This window comes from Neodothiora populina (genome assembly GCF_041146345.1).
Source record: "Neodothiora populina strain CPC 39397 chromosome Unknown canker_contig_16, whole genome shotgun sequence".
NCBI lineage: Eukaryota > Fungi > Ascomycota > Dothideomycetes > Dothideales > Dothioraceae > Neodothiora > Neodothiora populina.
The window spans coordinates 1,227,313-1,244,277 of NW_027191409.1; the positions used below are offsets into that span (position 1 = coordinate 1,227,313).

At 52.3% G+C, this 16,965-nt stretch overlaps 8 protein-coding genes across 8 annotated transcripts; 4 read left to right on the plus strand and 4 right to left on the minus strand.

Annotated features, from left to right (window-relative positions):
• Positions 1–110: 110 nt before the first annotated feature.
• AAFC00_003750 (uncharacterized protein) lies at positions 111–2,514 on the plus strand (the record flags this gene model as incomplete). The annotated part of the gene is made up of 2 exons (XM_069343269.1): positions 111–557; positions 613–2,514. The coding sequence occupies 2 exons, from the start codon at positions 111–113 to the stop codon at positions 2,512–2,514; spliced, it is 2,349 nt and encodes a 782-aa protein (XP_069201097.1).
• Positions 2,515–3,051: 537 nt separating this feature from the next.
• AAFC00_003751 (uncharacterized protein) lies at positions 3,052–3,742 on the plus strand (the record flags this gene model as incomplete). Its single annotated transcript, XM_069347759.1, has 3 exons — positions 3,052–3,086; positions 3,152–3,513; positions 3,585–3,742. 3 exons carry the CDS (start codon positions 3,052–3,054, stop codon positions 3,740–3,742), a joined length of 555 nt encoding a protein of 184 aa, XP_069201098.1.
• Positions 3,743–5,535: 1,793 nt separating this feature from the next.
• AAFC00_003752 (uncharacterized protein) lies at positions 5,536–8,607 on the minus strand (the record flags this gene model as incomplete). Its single annotated transcript, XM_069343271.1, has 2 exons — positions 5,536–8,258; positions 8,310–8,607. The coding sequence occupies 2 exons, from the start codon at positions 8,605–8,607 to the stop codon at positions 5,536–5,538; spliced, it is 3,021 nt and encodes a 1,006-aa protein (XP_069201099.1).
• Positions 8,608–10,169: 1,562 nt separating this feature from the next.
• On the plus strand, positions 10,170–10,553 carry AAFC00_003753 (uncharacterized protein; the record flags this gene model as incomplete). The annotated part of the gene is made up of 3 exons (XM_069343272.1): positions 10,170–10,206; positions 10,287–10,417; positions 10,473–10,553. The coding sequence occupies 3 exons, from the start codon at positions 10,170–10,172 to the stop codon at positions 10,551–10,553; spliced, it is 249 nt and encodes an 82-aa protein (XP_069201100.1).
• A 110-nt stretch (positions 10,554–10,663) lies between these two features.
• On the minus strand, positions 10,664–11,499 carry AAFC00_003754 (uncharacterized protein; the record flags this gene model as incomplete). The annotated part of the gene is made up of 2 exons (XM_069343273.1): positions 10,664–11,256; positions 11,304–11,499. 2 exons carry the CDS (start codon positions 11,497–11,499, stop codon positions 10,664–10,666), a joined length of 789 nt encoding a protein of 262 aa, XP_069201101.1.
• Positions 11,500–11,900: 401 nt separating this feature from the next.
• Positions 11,901–12,935, plus strand: AAFC00_003755 (uncharacterized protein; the record flags this gene model as incomplete). The annotated part of the gene is made up of 1 exon (XM_069343274.1): positions 11,901–12,935. The coding sequence occupies one exon, from the start codon at positions 11,901–11,903 to the stop codon at positions 12,933–12,935; it is 1,035 nt and encodes a 344-aa protein (XP_069201102.1).
• A 598-nt stretch (positions 12,936–13,533) lies between these two features.
• AAFC00_003756 (uncharacterized protein) lies at positions 13,534–14,300 on the minus strand (the record flags this gene model as incomplete). The annotated part of the gene is made up of 2 exons (XM_069343275.1): positions 13,534–13,821; positions 13,887–14,300. 2 exons carry the CDS (start codon positions 14,298–14,300, stop codon positions 13,534–13,536), a joined length of 702 nt encoding a protein of 233 aa, XP_069201103.1.
• A 1,297-nt stretch (positions 14,301–15,597) lies between these two features.
• AAFC00_003757 (uncharacterized protein) lies at positions 15,598–16,290 on the minus strand (the record flags this gene model as incomplete). The annotated part of the gene is made up of 2 exons (XM_069343276.1): positions 15,598–15,712; positions 15,770–16,290. The coding sequence occupies 2 exons, from the start codon at positions 16,288–16,290 to the stop codon at positions 15,598–15,600; spliced, it is 636 nt and encodes a 211-aa protein (XP_069201104.1).
• Between the last annotated feature and the right edge of the window lie 675 nt (positions 16,291–16,965).

A 16,965-nucleotide genomic window follows, 5' to 3' on the forward strand; every position in this document is an offset into this window, starting at 1 on the left:
TCCACCCACATGTGCCCCTCGTCCTCCTCCTCATGTCCACCCTGCTACAAAGACCGTCGCCCGACCACCCCAAGCCCAAGAAGGGGCCGCCGTCAGGCATCGCAACAGCAATGAGGGCAGCTTTCCGCAGCGGAGTCGTAGCAACAACCAGTCATCGCCGCAGCTCGTCGCTGACCTCTGTGCCGCCGCCGCGAAACTCGTCGGATTATTCCCAGGACCACGCTGATCTCGCCGCGTCCATCCTCTATCGCTCGCCGCTGCCTTCGCAGTCTGGGCTGCCGGTTTACGTGCTCAATGCTGCTGCCTTCCCGGATGCGTTCGAGGTCGATTACGATACCCTGCTGGGTTACGTCCTCGCGAGGCTGCCTGGCGAGGAGGAACTTATCGCTGGCGAGAATTATGAGGTGATTTTCTTCGCTGGGGGCCAACCCGAGAGCGCAACTTCGGAGAAGAAGGCCGGGCCGGGCAATATGTGGTATTTGCAGGCGTATCAGATCCTCAGCAGAGCCGTGAGGAAGAGACTGCACAAGCTATACGTTGTTCACGAGAGGAGCTGGGTGAGATAAAAACACCGAAAACGGGGGAGATGCGATATACTAATCCACCGCATAGGTGCGTGTCTTGATTGAGATTTTTAGTACTATCGTGTCGCCCAAGTTCAAGAAAAAGATTGTCCATGTCAACACCCTGAGCGGACTCGCCCTGCATCTACCCATTGAGCAGCTTATGATCCCACCGTCGGTATTCCTACACGATCGTCGCATCTCCCCGGACATCTATGCCCCATATGCTAGCGGCAGGAGAGCCTTTGCCGCCGACGAGCCACTTCCGAAGAACCTACAAGGCGAGACACGCCTGTCCCGTGTGCTGCGAGAGACTACCACCTTTGTGTGTCTCGGTGGTAATTTGAAGACGGAAGGCTTGTTCAGGATCCCGGCTCATTCACAACTGACTGGCATCCTGAGAGAGGCATACGACAGGGGTCAACAATTCATTGTCTGGAAAGAAGGACCCGTCGTGTGGTCACAACCCGGGATGGACCCCATCATCCTTCGAGAAGTGCAAATAGGAGACACATACAACGTGCACCTGGCGGCCGGACTGATAAAGCTATGGTACCGCGAACTGAGGAAGCCGATCTTCGAGGAGTCGTGTTATGTCGAGGTCAGACGTCGATTCTCTGTAGACGAGGAAATCACTATAGAAGACCTCGCCGATGTCTTCTCGCCCACTTCTACACGGTCGCTATTGACCCCTACAGCGAGGCAGATTGTCACCTTGCACCTGTTGCCTTTGCTATCAGCTGTCGCGAGCTACGAAGTCGCGAACAAGATGACGATAGAGAACCTCGCTATCTGTTTTGCCCCCGCTCTTGTGTGTGGATCGGACCAGCTAGCAGATGCCAAGATGACCTCTGTCATTCGACGGGTGTTGGAAGCCGCAGTGGAAGCTTGGCCGCATGGGCTCAGAGAAGCATGCGGAACGGCAGCAGACGCGTTTGAGTCTGCCATCAAACCACCGAAGAACCCGCAAGACTACGAAGACCCCCTTTACGCAAACTACCGACCGCAGGAGCAGGAGGCGGCCGAGAGACAGAACATCCTCCTTCTCGATCTTGACGACCAAGACGACGCAGCGCCGCCACCCGCTCTGCCTCCAAGACCGGAATCTCTCCAGACTTCGTTCCCGGCCAGACAAGACAGCATTTCATCTCCTGTGAAACGCAAGCCTGCCCCGCCCGCCACACTCCCTCCTCGATATTCAATGGTCGACAGGAGTAAACAGCAGGAGAAAGTCACCTCACCTACCAGGGAGGAAAAGAAACAAATGCAGTCCGCACCCAAGTTGGGGTCAAAGGAAGTCAGCTTGGTCGAGGTCGAATCGGCCCCAGCATACGTTGCGCAATCCGACACAGCACCCACTAATCGACCGCAAGGCGCTATGATGAAAGAGCTCAAGGCTTCACTAATCACAGATGCGGGCAAGCGCAAGCCGATATCTTCTCCGGGGACTCCTGCTTCGGTTTCTCCAGCCACTGAATCATCATCATCATCAGCAGCAGCAAAGAGCACAATTACTCAGCAGCGATCGGTATCGGGCAACGACGCTCCGACAAGTAGCAGCAGCGACAGCACCTTTGCACGTCCGACATGGCCGGCCTCAGCACGCCAGGTTTCAGCGCCCATGGTCCCACAGATTCAGATGCCCACAGAGAGCGGATCAACGGAACGGCCTACGACTCCCGGTACGACATTCAAAGCACGTGGACCCAGCGCTGGGCTGTTGCAGAGGATGGCAAGCATGGAAGAAGAAAAGAAGAAGCAAAGAGAAGCGGAGAGACTTTTGCCTCAGCGATTGGGACTCAAGAAGGCCAGCGTGGACGATCTCAAGAGACTCTACGAGGACAGAGCGACGACAGTGGAGAAGCTCAACACAGCCAGCGTGTCCAGGAGAGGGTCTACAGCGAGCAGCATGGACGGGTCGAGACGAGCCTCCAACGCGAGTGGTTTTTGAAACTCTTGGCCCGATGTGAATAACGAGGAGTATGGTGGTTACGTCGTCAGGAAACTTGCATCATGAGTCCATAGAAGCACAAATTGGCGTTGGGTGTGGACGAGGCACAGTAGATGAGGCAGGAGTTGGTTGGTGTCTGCCCGCACTTTGTCATGATTGCATTATTATTACTCTTATTATTCCATCATCTTGTCATGGACTGCTTGGTGCTATGCATGTATAACGAGGCGAGATGTGTTCTTGTATAACACAATAAGGTGATGTCTCGCGATGGAGGGGGCTCGGGGGGATAATCGATCGTCCGAAGCCGCGGCAGGGAAAGAGACGGGCCGTGCCCTGTGGATGACTCCCGATCTCCATCATTAACGCATTCGTCGACGGTATCTGGACCTTTTTTTCGTCGCGGACGGTAGACTCATTCATCTATATTTTGTGTTTATAAAACATCTTGTCGATTGCTTCCCACATCTCGTTTCTGTTTTCCTTGTCCCAGCACAAGAATTGGAAAAAACAGGTCAAGTGGAAAATAAAAGAATCATGTCTACTTTCGGACAACATTTCAGAGTGACGACGTACGGATTACCCCTCCATCAGCGATTTAACTGAACAGAAAGTTGACGACTCATCGCAAAAACAGCTATGGCGAGTCGCATTGCCGCAGCGTCGGCTGCATCGTCGACGGCGTCCCCCCCGGCATGAAACTCGACGAGTCAGACATCCAGCCCCAAATGACCAGAAGACGACCGGGACAGAGCGCAATCACGACCCCCCGAGACGAAAAGGACAGAGTCGAGATCCAGTCCGGCACCGAGTTTGGAGTCACTCTGGGCACGCCGATCGGTATGCGTGTCATGAACGAGAACCAGAGACCAAAGGACTACGGAAACAGCACCATGGACCTCTACCCTCGACCCAGTCACGCCGATTGGACCTATCTGGAAAAGTACGGCGTCAAGGCCAGCAGTGGTGGAGGCAGGAGCAGCGCGAGAGAGACCATCGGTATGTTGCGAAGGTCACATGACAACACCAAAGACGACGCTGATTGTTGTTGTTGTTGTCGTCGCCACCAGGCCGTGTCGCAGCCGGCGCCATCGCAGAAAAGTTCCTCAGAGAAGCCTACGGCATTGAGATCGTCGCCTTCACTTCGTCCATCGGCAACCAGTTCCTCTTCCCCCTACCCCCGAACACCCAACCGCATCGACCAACCCCGACTTCCTCAAACTCGTAGAGCGCATCACCCGCAACGAAGTCGACACATTCCTCCCCGTGCGCTGCCCCAGCGACGAGTCCACGCAGCGCATGGAAGCCCTGATCGCCGAATTCCGCGACCGCGCAGACAGCATCGGCGGCACCGTGACCTGCGTGATCCGCAACTGCCCCTCTGGGCTCGGCGAGCCATGCTTCGACAAGCTCGAGGCCAAACTCGGCCACGCCATGCTGAGCATCCCCGCGACCAAAGCCTTCGAGATCGGCTCTGGCTTCGGCGGCTGCCAGGTCCCGGGATCAATCCACAACGACCCCTTCGTCGTCGCCCCCGCCGTGCCCGCCGGCGCCCTCCCCTCTGGCGTCGCCCGTCCCCGCCTCACCACCAAAACCAACAACTCCGGCGGCATCCAAGGCGGCATCTCCAACGGCGCCCCAATCTACTTCACAGTGGGCTTCAAGCCCGCCGCCACAATCGGCCAAGCGCAGAGCACAACGACCTACGACGAGACGACCGGCGTCCTCGAGGCAAAGGGCCGCCACGACCCCTGCGTCGTGCCCCGCGCGATCCCCATCGTCGAGTCCATGGCTGCGCTCGTCATCATGGACGCCGTCCTCGCGCAGAACGCCCGTGCCACGACTCGCAGTCTGCTGCCTACTCTGCCGCAGACGATTTCCGTCGCCAAAGCTCACGAGGCCGACGTGGCAGCCAGGAAAGAGCAGAACACTGTGACTGTCGAGAACGGCAGCAGTGCGTAAACCAAAAGTGAAAAGTGGGCATTTTGTCTCTGTTCCTGTATATGAGGATTGGTTCTTATTTCGTCCTTTAGAATTGGAAAAAAAAAGGGGGCGAGAGCATCCAATGGGGAAAACACACATCTGTACTCCTATTTTCTTCCACCTTCGTATCACCGTTTCCATAGCGCCATTTCGACAGGCTAGGCACGAGGAGTTCTCACGGCGTCGGGAAATCAAGATGAAAGCAAGCAAATCCTTCCTCTGCTGCCACTGGTGTTCCGTTCTGACTGTCTCATATCTCCTTTCATATATTCTACGGGGCGCAGAGGCGGAAACATACAATGTGAAAGCAAAAGCAAAGTCACTAGGACAGGTGCATGGATCAGGTTGTCTGTGAATCTGTATTGCAATAATTTCGATGATTCATAAACTCCGTAGCTTTGATAGACTTCTCCCTGTGTGTGTGTCCTTGGAGAGCAGCAACAAAAGACCACGGCCCCCTGCCGCTCTTTCTCCAACCGATAACACTAAGGTAGCTTTGTCTGTGTATTCTCTCTGATCTTTTCCTTCATGGGTATATATTGGAAACAACAATTACGCCCTGGACCATCTGTTCCCCGTCCCTCCCTTTTCTTCCCCTTTTTTTGGTTTCATTGTTACTATGGAGGGAGTGATGATTAGATATTGAAGAAATCAATACTAGGAGTCAGAGGCAAGAAGGAAGCCAATGGCAGCACCTTGTCGCTACTGCCTTTCCATTCAGAGTAGGAGGTGTAGAAATAATGATCGCTGGACGCCGATGCAATGCAAGGCATGATTGATAATATGATGAGAAAAAGGAAAATTTATGCCTTGGGGGCGGAGAGAGTGTGTGATGTAGGAGAAGCGCAGGTCTAGTCTCTTTCGTGGACCCCGAGTGGTTCTGGGCTGACCCAGTAGTGTGTCCAGATATAGCGCAGATTGGCCTTTTTGCTCTTCGGTCTGCCGTGTAGCAAGACCTTCTTGGTCATAACGAAAACAAAAACGAAAATGTCGGCAAAGCGTGTCCTGAGCGACTAGCTTACTCTGTAAGTAATATCTCTACTTGGCGGGCTCTTCCCGTGTCATTTCCCTGTAGAGTTCGTCCCGCTCTTCGGTTGGAGTGAGCGGGGGACGATTGATCGTCGACAGCTCGAGTCTAGAGCTCGGCGTGATGCTTCTTTTCCTGTCCCTCGGCGTTGGCGTATTGCTGCGGCTGCCGGATCCAGCGCGGCCATTGAAGGTACCTGCACGAGGCTTTACAGTCGGCGGCGGTACATCTCCAATCGTGTCTGGTGTGCTCACTTCGCCTCCTATGTGCAAACTGTCCATACTGCCCATTGGTCGAAGCATAGAAGCTGGTGTAGTTGCCGAGCGCAGAGGCCCACGTTGGCTCGGAGTGGCAATGCCACTTCTGACGGGGGTTGATGCGCCTGATCTCGCTGGAGTACCATCCGCAATCTCGTCATCCGGAGCGAAGGCTGGGAAAGGCGTGGGTGCGGAAGCCGCTTGTTCTGCGTTCCATTCACTAAAGTCACGCGTGGACCAGCTCGGGCGATGCACACGTGCGCCATATGGCAAGTTGGTGTAGCTCATGCTGTGCACGCTTGCACGACTGGCACGACTCGCTGCACGTGCTCGGCGTAAAGGTGCACTGCTGCCCTCGGCGCGGTCGAGATTTTCGAGCCCTGGGGTTGCTGATCTTTGGCTCACAGCCACATACGACTTGCTTGGTTCTGGCTCCTCGAATGCCATTTCAGCAACGAAGTCTGGGTCCTCGTCTTCAATCTTGGCAACTCTTTTGACAGAAGCAACGCTGAAATACGGTCCTTTGGGCTCCTCAGGAATGGGTGGCGGCGGGGGAGGCAGATCAGTAGCTGCGCGATCAAGATGGTTCAGGTACTTTTCGCGCATTCCCATCCACTGCTTAGGGCGGAACTCCTCGCGGTTTCGTACTAGCGACAGGTAAGATGATATCGCACTTACGACCACAGCGATCATGGTGACTATTGTCAAGATACCCTGGATGACGATGATCACGACGCCGATGACGGTTGCCGGTATGCGAGCCAGGTTGAAAGAAGTTACAAACACCGAAGAAAGGGCGACCGTTGCAACCTTGCTGAAGCCCAGGAGATAGACAACCAATACATTCAGACGTTGGCCCTCGAATGGTCGTGCCCAGACTAGACCCGCGAATGCAAGGCATTCAACCACCAGAAGTCCAAACACCTGGGTCTCGGGATGGCCAGAGGCACCAGAATAGAAGCAGGCTCGTAGGAATTCGTATAGCACCCATGCAGTAAAGAACCACCATCTGGTCCGTCGAAAGCGACCAGATAACCAACCGAATCTTTGGACGTAGTCTTCATCATCGTGTATGGACGGATACTCCTCTTCTGAATGAGAAGACTGTCTCTTGAGTGACCTGACGGTAATTTTGGCGGGCATCTTCTTGATACCAAATTTGGTCAGCAGGTTAGTTTTTTGAGATTCGGACTCGGCGGGACCATCAGAGAACTCGGGTTTCGTAATGACTCCGGTCTGTACGCCACGGTAGTAGCAAGCGTATATGACGGCCCCAGGGATACCAATGAAAAAGATCAGAAAGATGATCGCGGCAATGGCTTTGACGCCACCGGAACTGTCATATGAGAACTGAAACATTGTAAGTAGCATCATCATGGAAAAGCCAATGAACAGCGTTCTGAGGGCAGCGAGGACAGCGTATCCTTTCCAGTGTTCACGGAAGAAAGACAATCGGTCTCGCTTCAGTAATTTGATGAGGACAAGCCCTTCGAGGACCCATTTGACTGCGACGACAGCGGCAATGACGAGCACCAAGATAATCAGAAACCAGAGAAAGCCAGTCATGAATGCGTTGGAAATTCGGATGCCCTCCTCTGCAAGAGTGCCTGCGAAACCAGAGTAGTTTCCTGGCAGTGGCAGACCTTCGCCGATTGGCTTTCCGTACCACCCATAACCACTTGAGCTATTGGCTATAGCTCTACGCTGGAGCCCGCGCTCGAAGTCCCGAGCGAAAACGTCACGCTTGAGAAACTGGGAGTGATCTCGGTGGAAGATATCCGCCGCGATACCTCCGCTGGGTTTCAAGTTCAAAGCACGCTTGTAGATCAATGAGGCATCGTAGCCACCCCCGACACCCTCTTGACTAGTCCCAGATCCAGCTGCTCCAACCTGAGACGTGTTGCCGAGGTTGTTCCCAATAAGATGGTTGATAGAGTTTTGCATGCTAGATGAGTAGATCATACCTCCAGCCCAAGCAAAGTTGCTCCACCAGGCTACCAGTACGCTTGGCCAATTCATAGATAGCAGACCAGTGAAAAAGATGTGTTGATAGACAGCAAAGACAACCAGGACCGAGAGAGAATGAGCGTAGTGTTTGCGCATGACTGATATGTTGTCGCCGTAGACTGCGGTCGCAAACGAAGCGAGCATAGCAACAAATGCGAAAACTCCAATGACTGTGCCGACCGATTGGGGCTGTGAGAAAGTGGCGCCGTTGGTGACTACGGCAGAAAAACATCCTATCTCGCTCTGGGAGACGTTGGAGAAGATGCGCAGAATGGCTTCACCTTCGAAATCCGGAATTGACAAAGCGATGGACGGAATGTTGGCTACATCCTGCTGGTTCACGGGAATGATACCACTCGCCTCGATGGGCACGCTTGCATTCATAGGGCATAGACTCTCAATATTGGCATTGCAAGGATCGAAAACGAGATCAAAGCGACTCTCGCCATACGCGAATACGCCAATATACACTTATAGCTTGTCAGCAGGTTTATGTTCAGAGACTACTGAAGATGACTTACACATGAGAGCGGTGTTAGCAACGGCGGTATTGCCTTGAAGATGGAATAACACAGTCATGTTGTCTTTGTAGTATGCAGCATCGAAGCGAGTGACGTTGACAGTACTTGATCCCATGCAGTCACCAAAGTTTCCAGTATATAGAGATGGTTTACGGTTGTCCTCCAAGTATGTGGTTTCTCCGTCGGAGTTGGTCGTTGTGATGTAGCGAGTTGGCGCATCGGCAGCGAGTGAGGGATGGCTTAGCGAAAGTAAGGTGAGAGCGGCCAGGACGACCGAACATATCGATCGAGTGATCATGACTGGCGATGTGAAGATTGAGCAGGAGAATCAAGAGAATGAGGTTTAGTGACGAGGATGGTCTTCAGTTCACAAGGTGTTGACCAAGGACTTTAGACTTTAGGGTTGTTATCGCCGGATAGAGAAAGAGTGTGAAGGAGAGGTCGATAAAGAGTGATGCGAAAGCCTATCGAAGTAGGGGCAAGAAGCAGACACCACCTTCGTAGGCAGGTGTTTCGCCTCGTACGAGGGGCTGTAGAGGAAACGGACAAGGTATGCTTGTCGTCGGACCAAAGTTGGCCTGCCGCGGATTGATTGATTGATTCACTGCACTGAACGATTTGTTGTAGCGGGATCGGGATGCAAGTATGCCGGGATGCCGACTTTGCTCAAGATTATGTTCGCGTGAGCATCCTGTGTGCGGCTGCGGAGACCGAAGAGGTGGAATATGGCGAGTTCAGTAGAAGTGAGAAGACAGAAATTTGGGCGGCAAGTGCAGTGTAGTGTATGTATGTATGCACGTCTGCAGACGGCGGAATATGTCAAGACGGGTACTTTGTAAAGTAATGCATGTATGGTGTGAAGATCCGGACTTTGACCAGCCAAGGCCAGACCAAGCAGAATGCACCAGCCGCTACCGCTAGTCCATGGTAGTCAATGATTTGACGACCTAATACAGCTTTGAGGCGCTCCCATGCAGCTGATCCTGCCCGCGCGCGTGTCCTGATACGCTTTTCCACGCTGCTGCGCAGTGCGGTGGAATCCTGTTTCTGTCGTTGACGAGTGTCTGAGCCGCAGCTAACTACCTGCTATACTGGATCTCGGGCTGGGAATGTGCATGCGCCAAACCGTCCGAGAAAGTCTCAAGACCGTTTGAGGAACAAAGTTAAGTTAAGTTGAAGCCGGTTGCGACTTCCTCAGATCATATATTGAATCATGGCCCCCAACGGTGGACAAGCAATTTGCTATGGATAGCTATCTCGAGCACGACGTACCGAACGAGTAAAGTATCCGATGCTCATTTAGATAGACGATGGACCTGTATAGCACTTTGATCCATTTCTCGAGAGGAGCGGAAAATCCATTCCGGTGATCCCTGTGGCTGGACAACTCATCCGCATCCGACTCAATCCCCACATGTCGCATTGTATGGAGGCTGGTGCTGGAAGTGGGACTGCGAACTCGACTCGATTCATGCCCTGACTTGGCCCTGACTTTACCAAGCTGTGCTGTGTGCTGCGTGATGCTGGCAGACCTTACATTAAGAAACCTTGAGCCAAGTCTCCACAGGCTACGTGGGATGGCGGCTCATGTGCACACTGCAGTGTCTCGTACCGCACACCTTATCCCGCACACGACACGTCCAACGGGGCCTGACATCACCACCTGCCCCGCACCCCCGATCAGGATCTGGGTAAGAGCTGGGCAATGTTTGGCAGTAGACTACCTCAACTCTTTCTTCTTGAATAACAAGAACTCAATAACTCATTCCTTCTTACGATACTCCAAGTACTACTACATACAAATCATAACCTTCACCTGTCTCCTGTCCGCTACATATAAACTTTAGTTCCACCGCCGACATGCCTGCTCACCCCAAGGAGGAGACCGCTACCGGTAGTATGTCAAACCCGAGACAGCTGACCGAATCTTGCTTCTGCGTTGTTCACTATGATCTGACCTTCTCCCTCTTCTGCTAGGCATCACCGATCAGGTTGCCAAGGAGTCCAGCAGCTCCAACGCTTCTTCTCACCCCCTGCATGATGTGGACAATGAAGTCACCAGCGGTGGCAGTGCTAAAGCCACTGCTCAAGACCACAAGGCCACTCCCGTATGAGAGCCAGCTTGTAGCACTGTTCGTACAAAAAGCTGACCAGAAAACAAAGGGCATCCAGATTGCAGAGAACCTCGGCGAGCCAGCCAGCAAAGAGGAGCTCAAGAAGAGAGCTGAGGAGCTCAACAAATAAATGTGGAACGGAGATGATGGATGCATGAGAATTTGTAATAGCACGACCATTATATCATAACACAGATTGCTCATAATCCTCTATGACGGATAAATGAAAATGAAACGGCCTTAAGGAAGAACTTCTTCGCCCTTCCAATCGAAGCATCGCCCTCTGTGATCCATCGTCCTCGTCTTGACAACGTCCAGTAACTTCCCGACTGCAAACTCTGGAGTAAAGAGCTTTTGTTCTTTGACATTGTTCCAGAACTCCTTGCTGAGCCCGGTCTTCACTGTACCAGGGTGCAAGCTGATAGCCATAGCATGTTCGCCGGCCGAGGTGCGCAGATAGTTGTCAAATGTCTTGGTCATTTGGTTCACAGCTGCTTTGGAGGCACGATATGAGTACCAACCACCGAGCTGGTTGTCGGTGATACTTCCCACACGAGCTGACATAGTTGCCCATACCGCAGAGGCAGGCAAGGCTGGAGAAGATTCCAGCTGAGCAGACTTTCGCGGAAGGAATGTAGAGAAGTGCTTGAGCATCATCATCGGACCTAACGTGTTGGTCTTGAAGGTCAAGAGTGCATCATCGTATTGAATCTGCTGAGGAGACTTTTCGGGAAACAGTAAGCCAGGTATGATGAAGGACATGTGGAGGTAGTTTTCCTTCCTGGGGAACATGTCATTGCAGGCGGATGCTGCGTCTGCCATGGTCGATTCATCTGGTCCATGTTAGTGATGTTTTGCAGAAATGTTGAACTGATATTACCTAGGACATCGACTTTCAGCACTTTAAGCCTCGACTCCTCGACATCTTTGAGGTCTGTGAGGATACTTTCACGAGTCTGATCTAGATCCCTCCTCGCTGTTGCAACAACAGGAAGCTTAGTGCTAGAAAGTATTTGTCTCGCAAGTTCTAAGCCGATACCTCTAGAGGTCGGACAAACCAAAGCCCAGGGTTGCATGTTAAGGAGATATCACGCTAAATTTTCTGGATGGTAAGATGCAGCACATGTTCCCAAGAACCTACATCTGTATATAGTTTCTGTACCTGGCGAGAACAGATCCCTAGTGCATTTCAATGCCACAATACCAAGTCTGAGGCTCTCAGAGTTGTTGACGATCTTCCCCAGATCGACGTCATTGGACTTGAGTTACAGATCTCGCAAACTTAGCGTGAAATTTGTGCCAAGACTGATAATCTGCACCTGCCTTTGCATTAATTGTTGCATGCACGATAGAGGCAGTCACGATGATAATTATACCCCGAACGCATAGAACATTTCCTTAATCCTCACCCTCTACAGCATACTGGAGGAGAGTAGTTTGAATAGACACAATCTAGCTACTGCTAGTCCTTTATACCATGTCTACCACATCGTCAACGCTGCCGGCAGCACTGTCTTTCCCTCCAGCTACTTTTGCAAGAGTATCACCAGCTCCCTACCTTTTGGCACATCTGAAGCCTTCGTCTGCCTCAGCTTCTCCCACAAGACCCAGTGGTCGATCTACCTCGGACTTTCGCCAGCCCATCATCAACACTGGCTCACTATCTCATGCATATGGCAGCGCCGTCGTTAGAGTGGGTGACACAGCAGTGGTCTGCGGCATCCGACCAGAGATCCTCAGAGCAGCCGACATTCCTCACCCTTACCGCAGCATAAGCGGCGATGAGCCCAGAGAGCAGGTCCAGAAAGATTCGCAAGAGGTGGAACAACTTGGCCTACTGGTGCCTAATCTCGAACTCAGCACAGGATGTTCTCCAGCACATTTGCCTGGCAACGCGCCAGGAACACTCGCACAATCGCTGACTCAGCGCATCCTCTCTCTTTTGCACATCTCACGCCTGGTCGACGGAGACTCCCTACGGATTCAATATCAGAGCCCTGCGACAGACGATGATCTGCCCGACGCACCACCACCAATCGTGACCAAAGCTTATTGGACTCTCTACATTGACATCCTGTTCATCAGCTTGGACGGAAATCCCTTCGACGCAGCATGGGCTGCTGTTCTCGCCGCACTAGATAACACAAAGTTGCCGAAGGCCTGGTGGGACGCCGACCGTGAGATGGTATTGTGTTCCGACACGGCATCTGAAGCTCAGCCCTTGAACCTGCGTGGCTTACCCGTAGCATCCACTTTTGCTGTCTTCACCACCGCAAGTCATCACAAGAAGAGGGGTGACGCGGAGAATTGGGTGCTGGCTGACCCGGATGGATTCGAGGATGAATTGTGCAACGAAAGAGTGACGGTTGTCACGAACGGCGACAAGCAAATTTTGAGAATAGAAAAGAACGGTGGCGGGTTTACGAGCAAAGACACGATGGGAGGGATTGTCTCGAGAGCACAGGATAGGTGGGCTGAGTGGAAATCGGTCCTTACACAAGGTGGCAAGTGAAGCTCTTCCGCTGCCTATGGAGGATTACCAACAACAATCGGCAAGATCCAGCCTCTATCAATGGAAAAATCCATGAGTTCACTTCTGCTGTGCTCTGTCTAGGAGGAGCTCAATGCCTCGGCGGCATTCTCGATCGCACATGCGCGCTTATGCTTGCTTCTCACATAGAAATGTGTTGCATGTTTCGAGGCAGTCCACCACGAGACCCTCGACCATAGTCCGACAGTCACAGGTATCAGAGGCGTGGCCGTACGAGACACATGTCGACATTCCATCGAGTTATGGTCGACCGTGGAGACACCCATATAAGCTCGAAACGACCGATGGTTCGAGGCTAGAAGGATAGAACACAACAAAGAGAACCAGAAGCAAGAGCATGACTTCGTAGATACTGCCATTTCGCATCGCTGTAATGGTATATATAACAAATAACAAACAAGCCAAAAAGAACAAAGACTCAGCACCTTTTTACGCCAGTAATGCATTTCTGCTCACAGAAATAAAAGAACTCTCTCTCATCTTCTGGCCGCTACTATTCTTAAATTGATATCCGTCTAGGGATTCCTTTTCTCCAAATCAATTTTTCAACGATTGTGCTCTACAAAGCGATAATACCAGCCAAGACACCCATTGCACCAATGGCGTATCCAGCGATGGTGGGCAGGGCAGCGGCACCGGCAGCACTAGTGGAAGAAGCGACAGCGGCGCTCGAGGCACCGCTCGAGGCTGCGCTTGTTGCACTGCTGCTGGGAGAGGCGTCGCTTGAAGAGCCATTCGCGTTACCTGCGTTTGTGAGAGCCGATGCAGTGACGCCCGTGCTGTTGGCGCAATTTGAGTTGTATTGCTCTGTTGACAAAGATGCCTGCGTGAAAGTGATGTCTGCGCACTGATCGGGGCGAAAAGCGTCAGAAGAAGGTTCTAGTTTGCCGTCATAGGAAGGAGATTACTCACGTTGTAGAGTCCACCGCTCGGATCACCGTTGGTAATGACCTGGATAGTGGCATTTGTTCCCTCGGAGATCATACTCTTGACATCATCCGGGATGTGAATGGTGTTTCCGTTGATGCAGAAGTTCTCGGGCCCTTGTTCCTGGAAGGTAGGCACGAGAGTGATGTTGAAGTTCGAGCCGGGATCGTTGCCGAGTCCGAGCAAGACCTGGACTTTGGCTGATGTGTGGCCCATGAGCAGCTGGATGGGGGCACCGCTCATGGGGAACTGTGTTCGGTTCGACGATACGGCGTCTTGACCGCCGCAGGGGAAGGTGCTCAGGATGTCCTCGTCGAAGCCGCGCGCGGCTGGGTAGACGAGCTTGAAATGCGCGGATGCTAGAGGCAGCAGAGCCGAGAAGAGGAGTTGGGAACGCATGCTTGCTGTATGCGTCTTGACTGTGATTCAATTGACTCGTGTCTTAAGTATGATGACTTATTAGAAGTGATAGTCGGACAATTCTGAACAGGCACAAGATGATCAACGGGGCAGAAGAGAGTGGGTGAATGAAAATACAAAAAAACCTACCACATGGACGTGGAAACAATCGAGATATATACTTCACCAGACCCCCCTCAGCGCCCTCTACAGCCCTCCGAAACCCTCCCACTTACCTTACCTTGATCATGGCTAGACCTACCTACCTTACTGACATAGTAAAACGTCCCCATCTATAGCCTACCGTAGGCTAAGCTCCCGAAAAGCATTGATCCTCCTTCGCGTGCGCGCCTGCGCTCAAAGTAGGTAGGCAAGGTAAAGTACGGCAGGTACTAGACAGCACCTTAGCTAATGGGTATCCACCAACCTTAGGCATTACTGACACAATGAGAAACACACACACAGGCAAGAAAGACAGCGCGATACCAAACGGGTGGGCCGGGCTGCACGGCAACATCAAGCCAGCAGAGTGCACGCTACAACCAAATCGCTTGCAGGCAAGCAGTGCAATAAACAAAGTAAGCAAGAAAGAGGTGGTTTGTCCCACCCAATCAGTGGGTACCTACCTTAGTGAAATCCCGCGCCCGGCTATGAAGCCTGGCTGAGGTAGCGCATCTGATGATCCAATAAACCAAGGGGCCACACGAGAGTGAGAATGAGTTAGTTTTCCATGCGCCCTTTTGAGTTAGATGCGGGGCGAACGTGCACGCCCTACCGACTAAGCAATCCACCACCGCCTATTCATCTCCAGAATCTCCGTCATCGCTACAGTAGAAGAGACTTGGGCTCGAGGCTCTTAGCTTCGCTTCATCCCTACTGTATTTGTTCGGAAGACTCGGTGCTCGCGTGCGGGCGTGTTTGGGATGCACTATGGGTCGCTCGCATTGAGCCTTTGGCCACCTGCGCTCCCTCACCAGCCCGGTTCAGGTGTTCGTTCGTATGTTTAGGGGTTCAGACCCAGGTACGAGGCCACGATACGGAAACATCAAGATAAAGGTACTGTGTATCTAGGTTGGCCCTGACGAAGGGCTGGCCCGCACCATGCAAGTGTGGCTTGTCTGGATCCGTAGTGGGCATGAGTCTGGTCACTCGGAGGCGATACAAGGCTGTGTTTCAGATGCGACACTGGACTGTAGTGTCACTACTGTCGCGGAATCGCATAGCACTATGGAAGAGAGATTTTGTGTTCATCGGAGATTTCATGATTGCATGACTACACCACATCGCTGCAGTGCGATTAATGGTGATCATCCTCAATGTGAGTATATCTGCCCAATAACAACTCCCCAACAAATAGACCTGCCAACACAGAGAGAAAATAACCGACATTCAGCGTCATGACAGCAAGCATGCTATGATCGGGTTAGCCTCAGTGGAACGCCAAGGATGAAGGTGAGTGCGATTCTTACAGTAGATAGCCAACTCCAGCCTGTACAGTGTAGATGCATGCTCGGGGGAGGTCCACAGTGAGTCTGAATGCTTTGCGCTCGTTGCGCCTTGCGCTGTGCTTCACGATGCGCACTCTTTCGTCGAGACCTCTGACGGTAAGGACTGCCTCGTCGCTCTTCTCGGGGTTCGCAAGTCGCTCATCAGAGAATGGTGCTTCACCCTCTGGCGGAGCGACGACAACATATCGGCGATTCACGGCTCTGTCATGCCATCGCATCTCCAGCGTCACTCTCCATGCTTGCAGACATCTGGCAATGATGGCTAAAACAATCAGGAATATGCATGTCCCCGCGTACGCCCCTGTCGAGGTAGGCGTCCATGCTGTCGAGTAAAGCGGCGTAGAGTGATCTGTAGTAAACACCATGGACATGGAGCCCATGGAAGACATGCCAGACATGGAAGATCCAGTGGACATTGACATGGCTGACGAGGTCGTGGACGGGGATGACATGTCCATGGACGACATATCCATGTGGTCCATTATGGCTAATGAAATCTGTATTCTGAAGGCAAAAAGCAGCAATGCGACGCCAGCCAGTTGATATGTGTTGAGTGTCAACACGCTGTAACTCGAGATGTAGTCAAAATGCGATAGTCGTTATTAGGGCTTGCGAGATGAGTCTTTCGCAAGGAGTGAGTTTGCGCGAGATATCAAAAGACAATGTAAGGTATGAACGTCGCTGAATGCAAGATGACGAAGATAATGTATGCCAATTGTCAGAAGTGGTGGTTGGGCCACAAACCCTCTGCTGACGGTTGTACTTCATACTGCTAGACCATGAATCGGTGTGGAGTAGGTACGGTAAATGTGCTCAAACTTGAGCAAGTTATCGGCTCCCTTACCGAAATGCGGCTGTCTTTGATAAAGACTCTCCCGCCAAAACGCACTAGCGCACAGCCTGGCCGCGTCCCTTTCCTCGATTTAGCTTTACAGAGCCCGATGTTGAGACAATGGATATTGACCTTTATACAATTAGCGGGTGGACTTGAGTCTGTTTGAGCGCGCTTGGCTCATGGACAAGGTTGTGATTATGTTACAGTAAGTGGCCAAGTGATTCGGACTTGTACTACAGTTCCTACTGTAGGTGTTTACTGCATCTCACTCTTTTACCTTCAATCTTCCTTGCTAAAACGTCTTTGACTTCTGTATCAATGT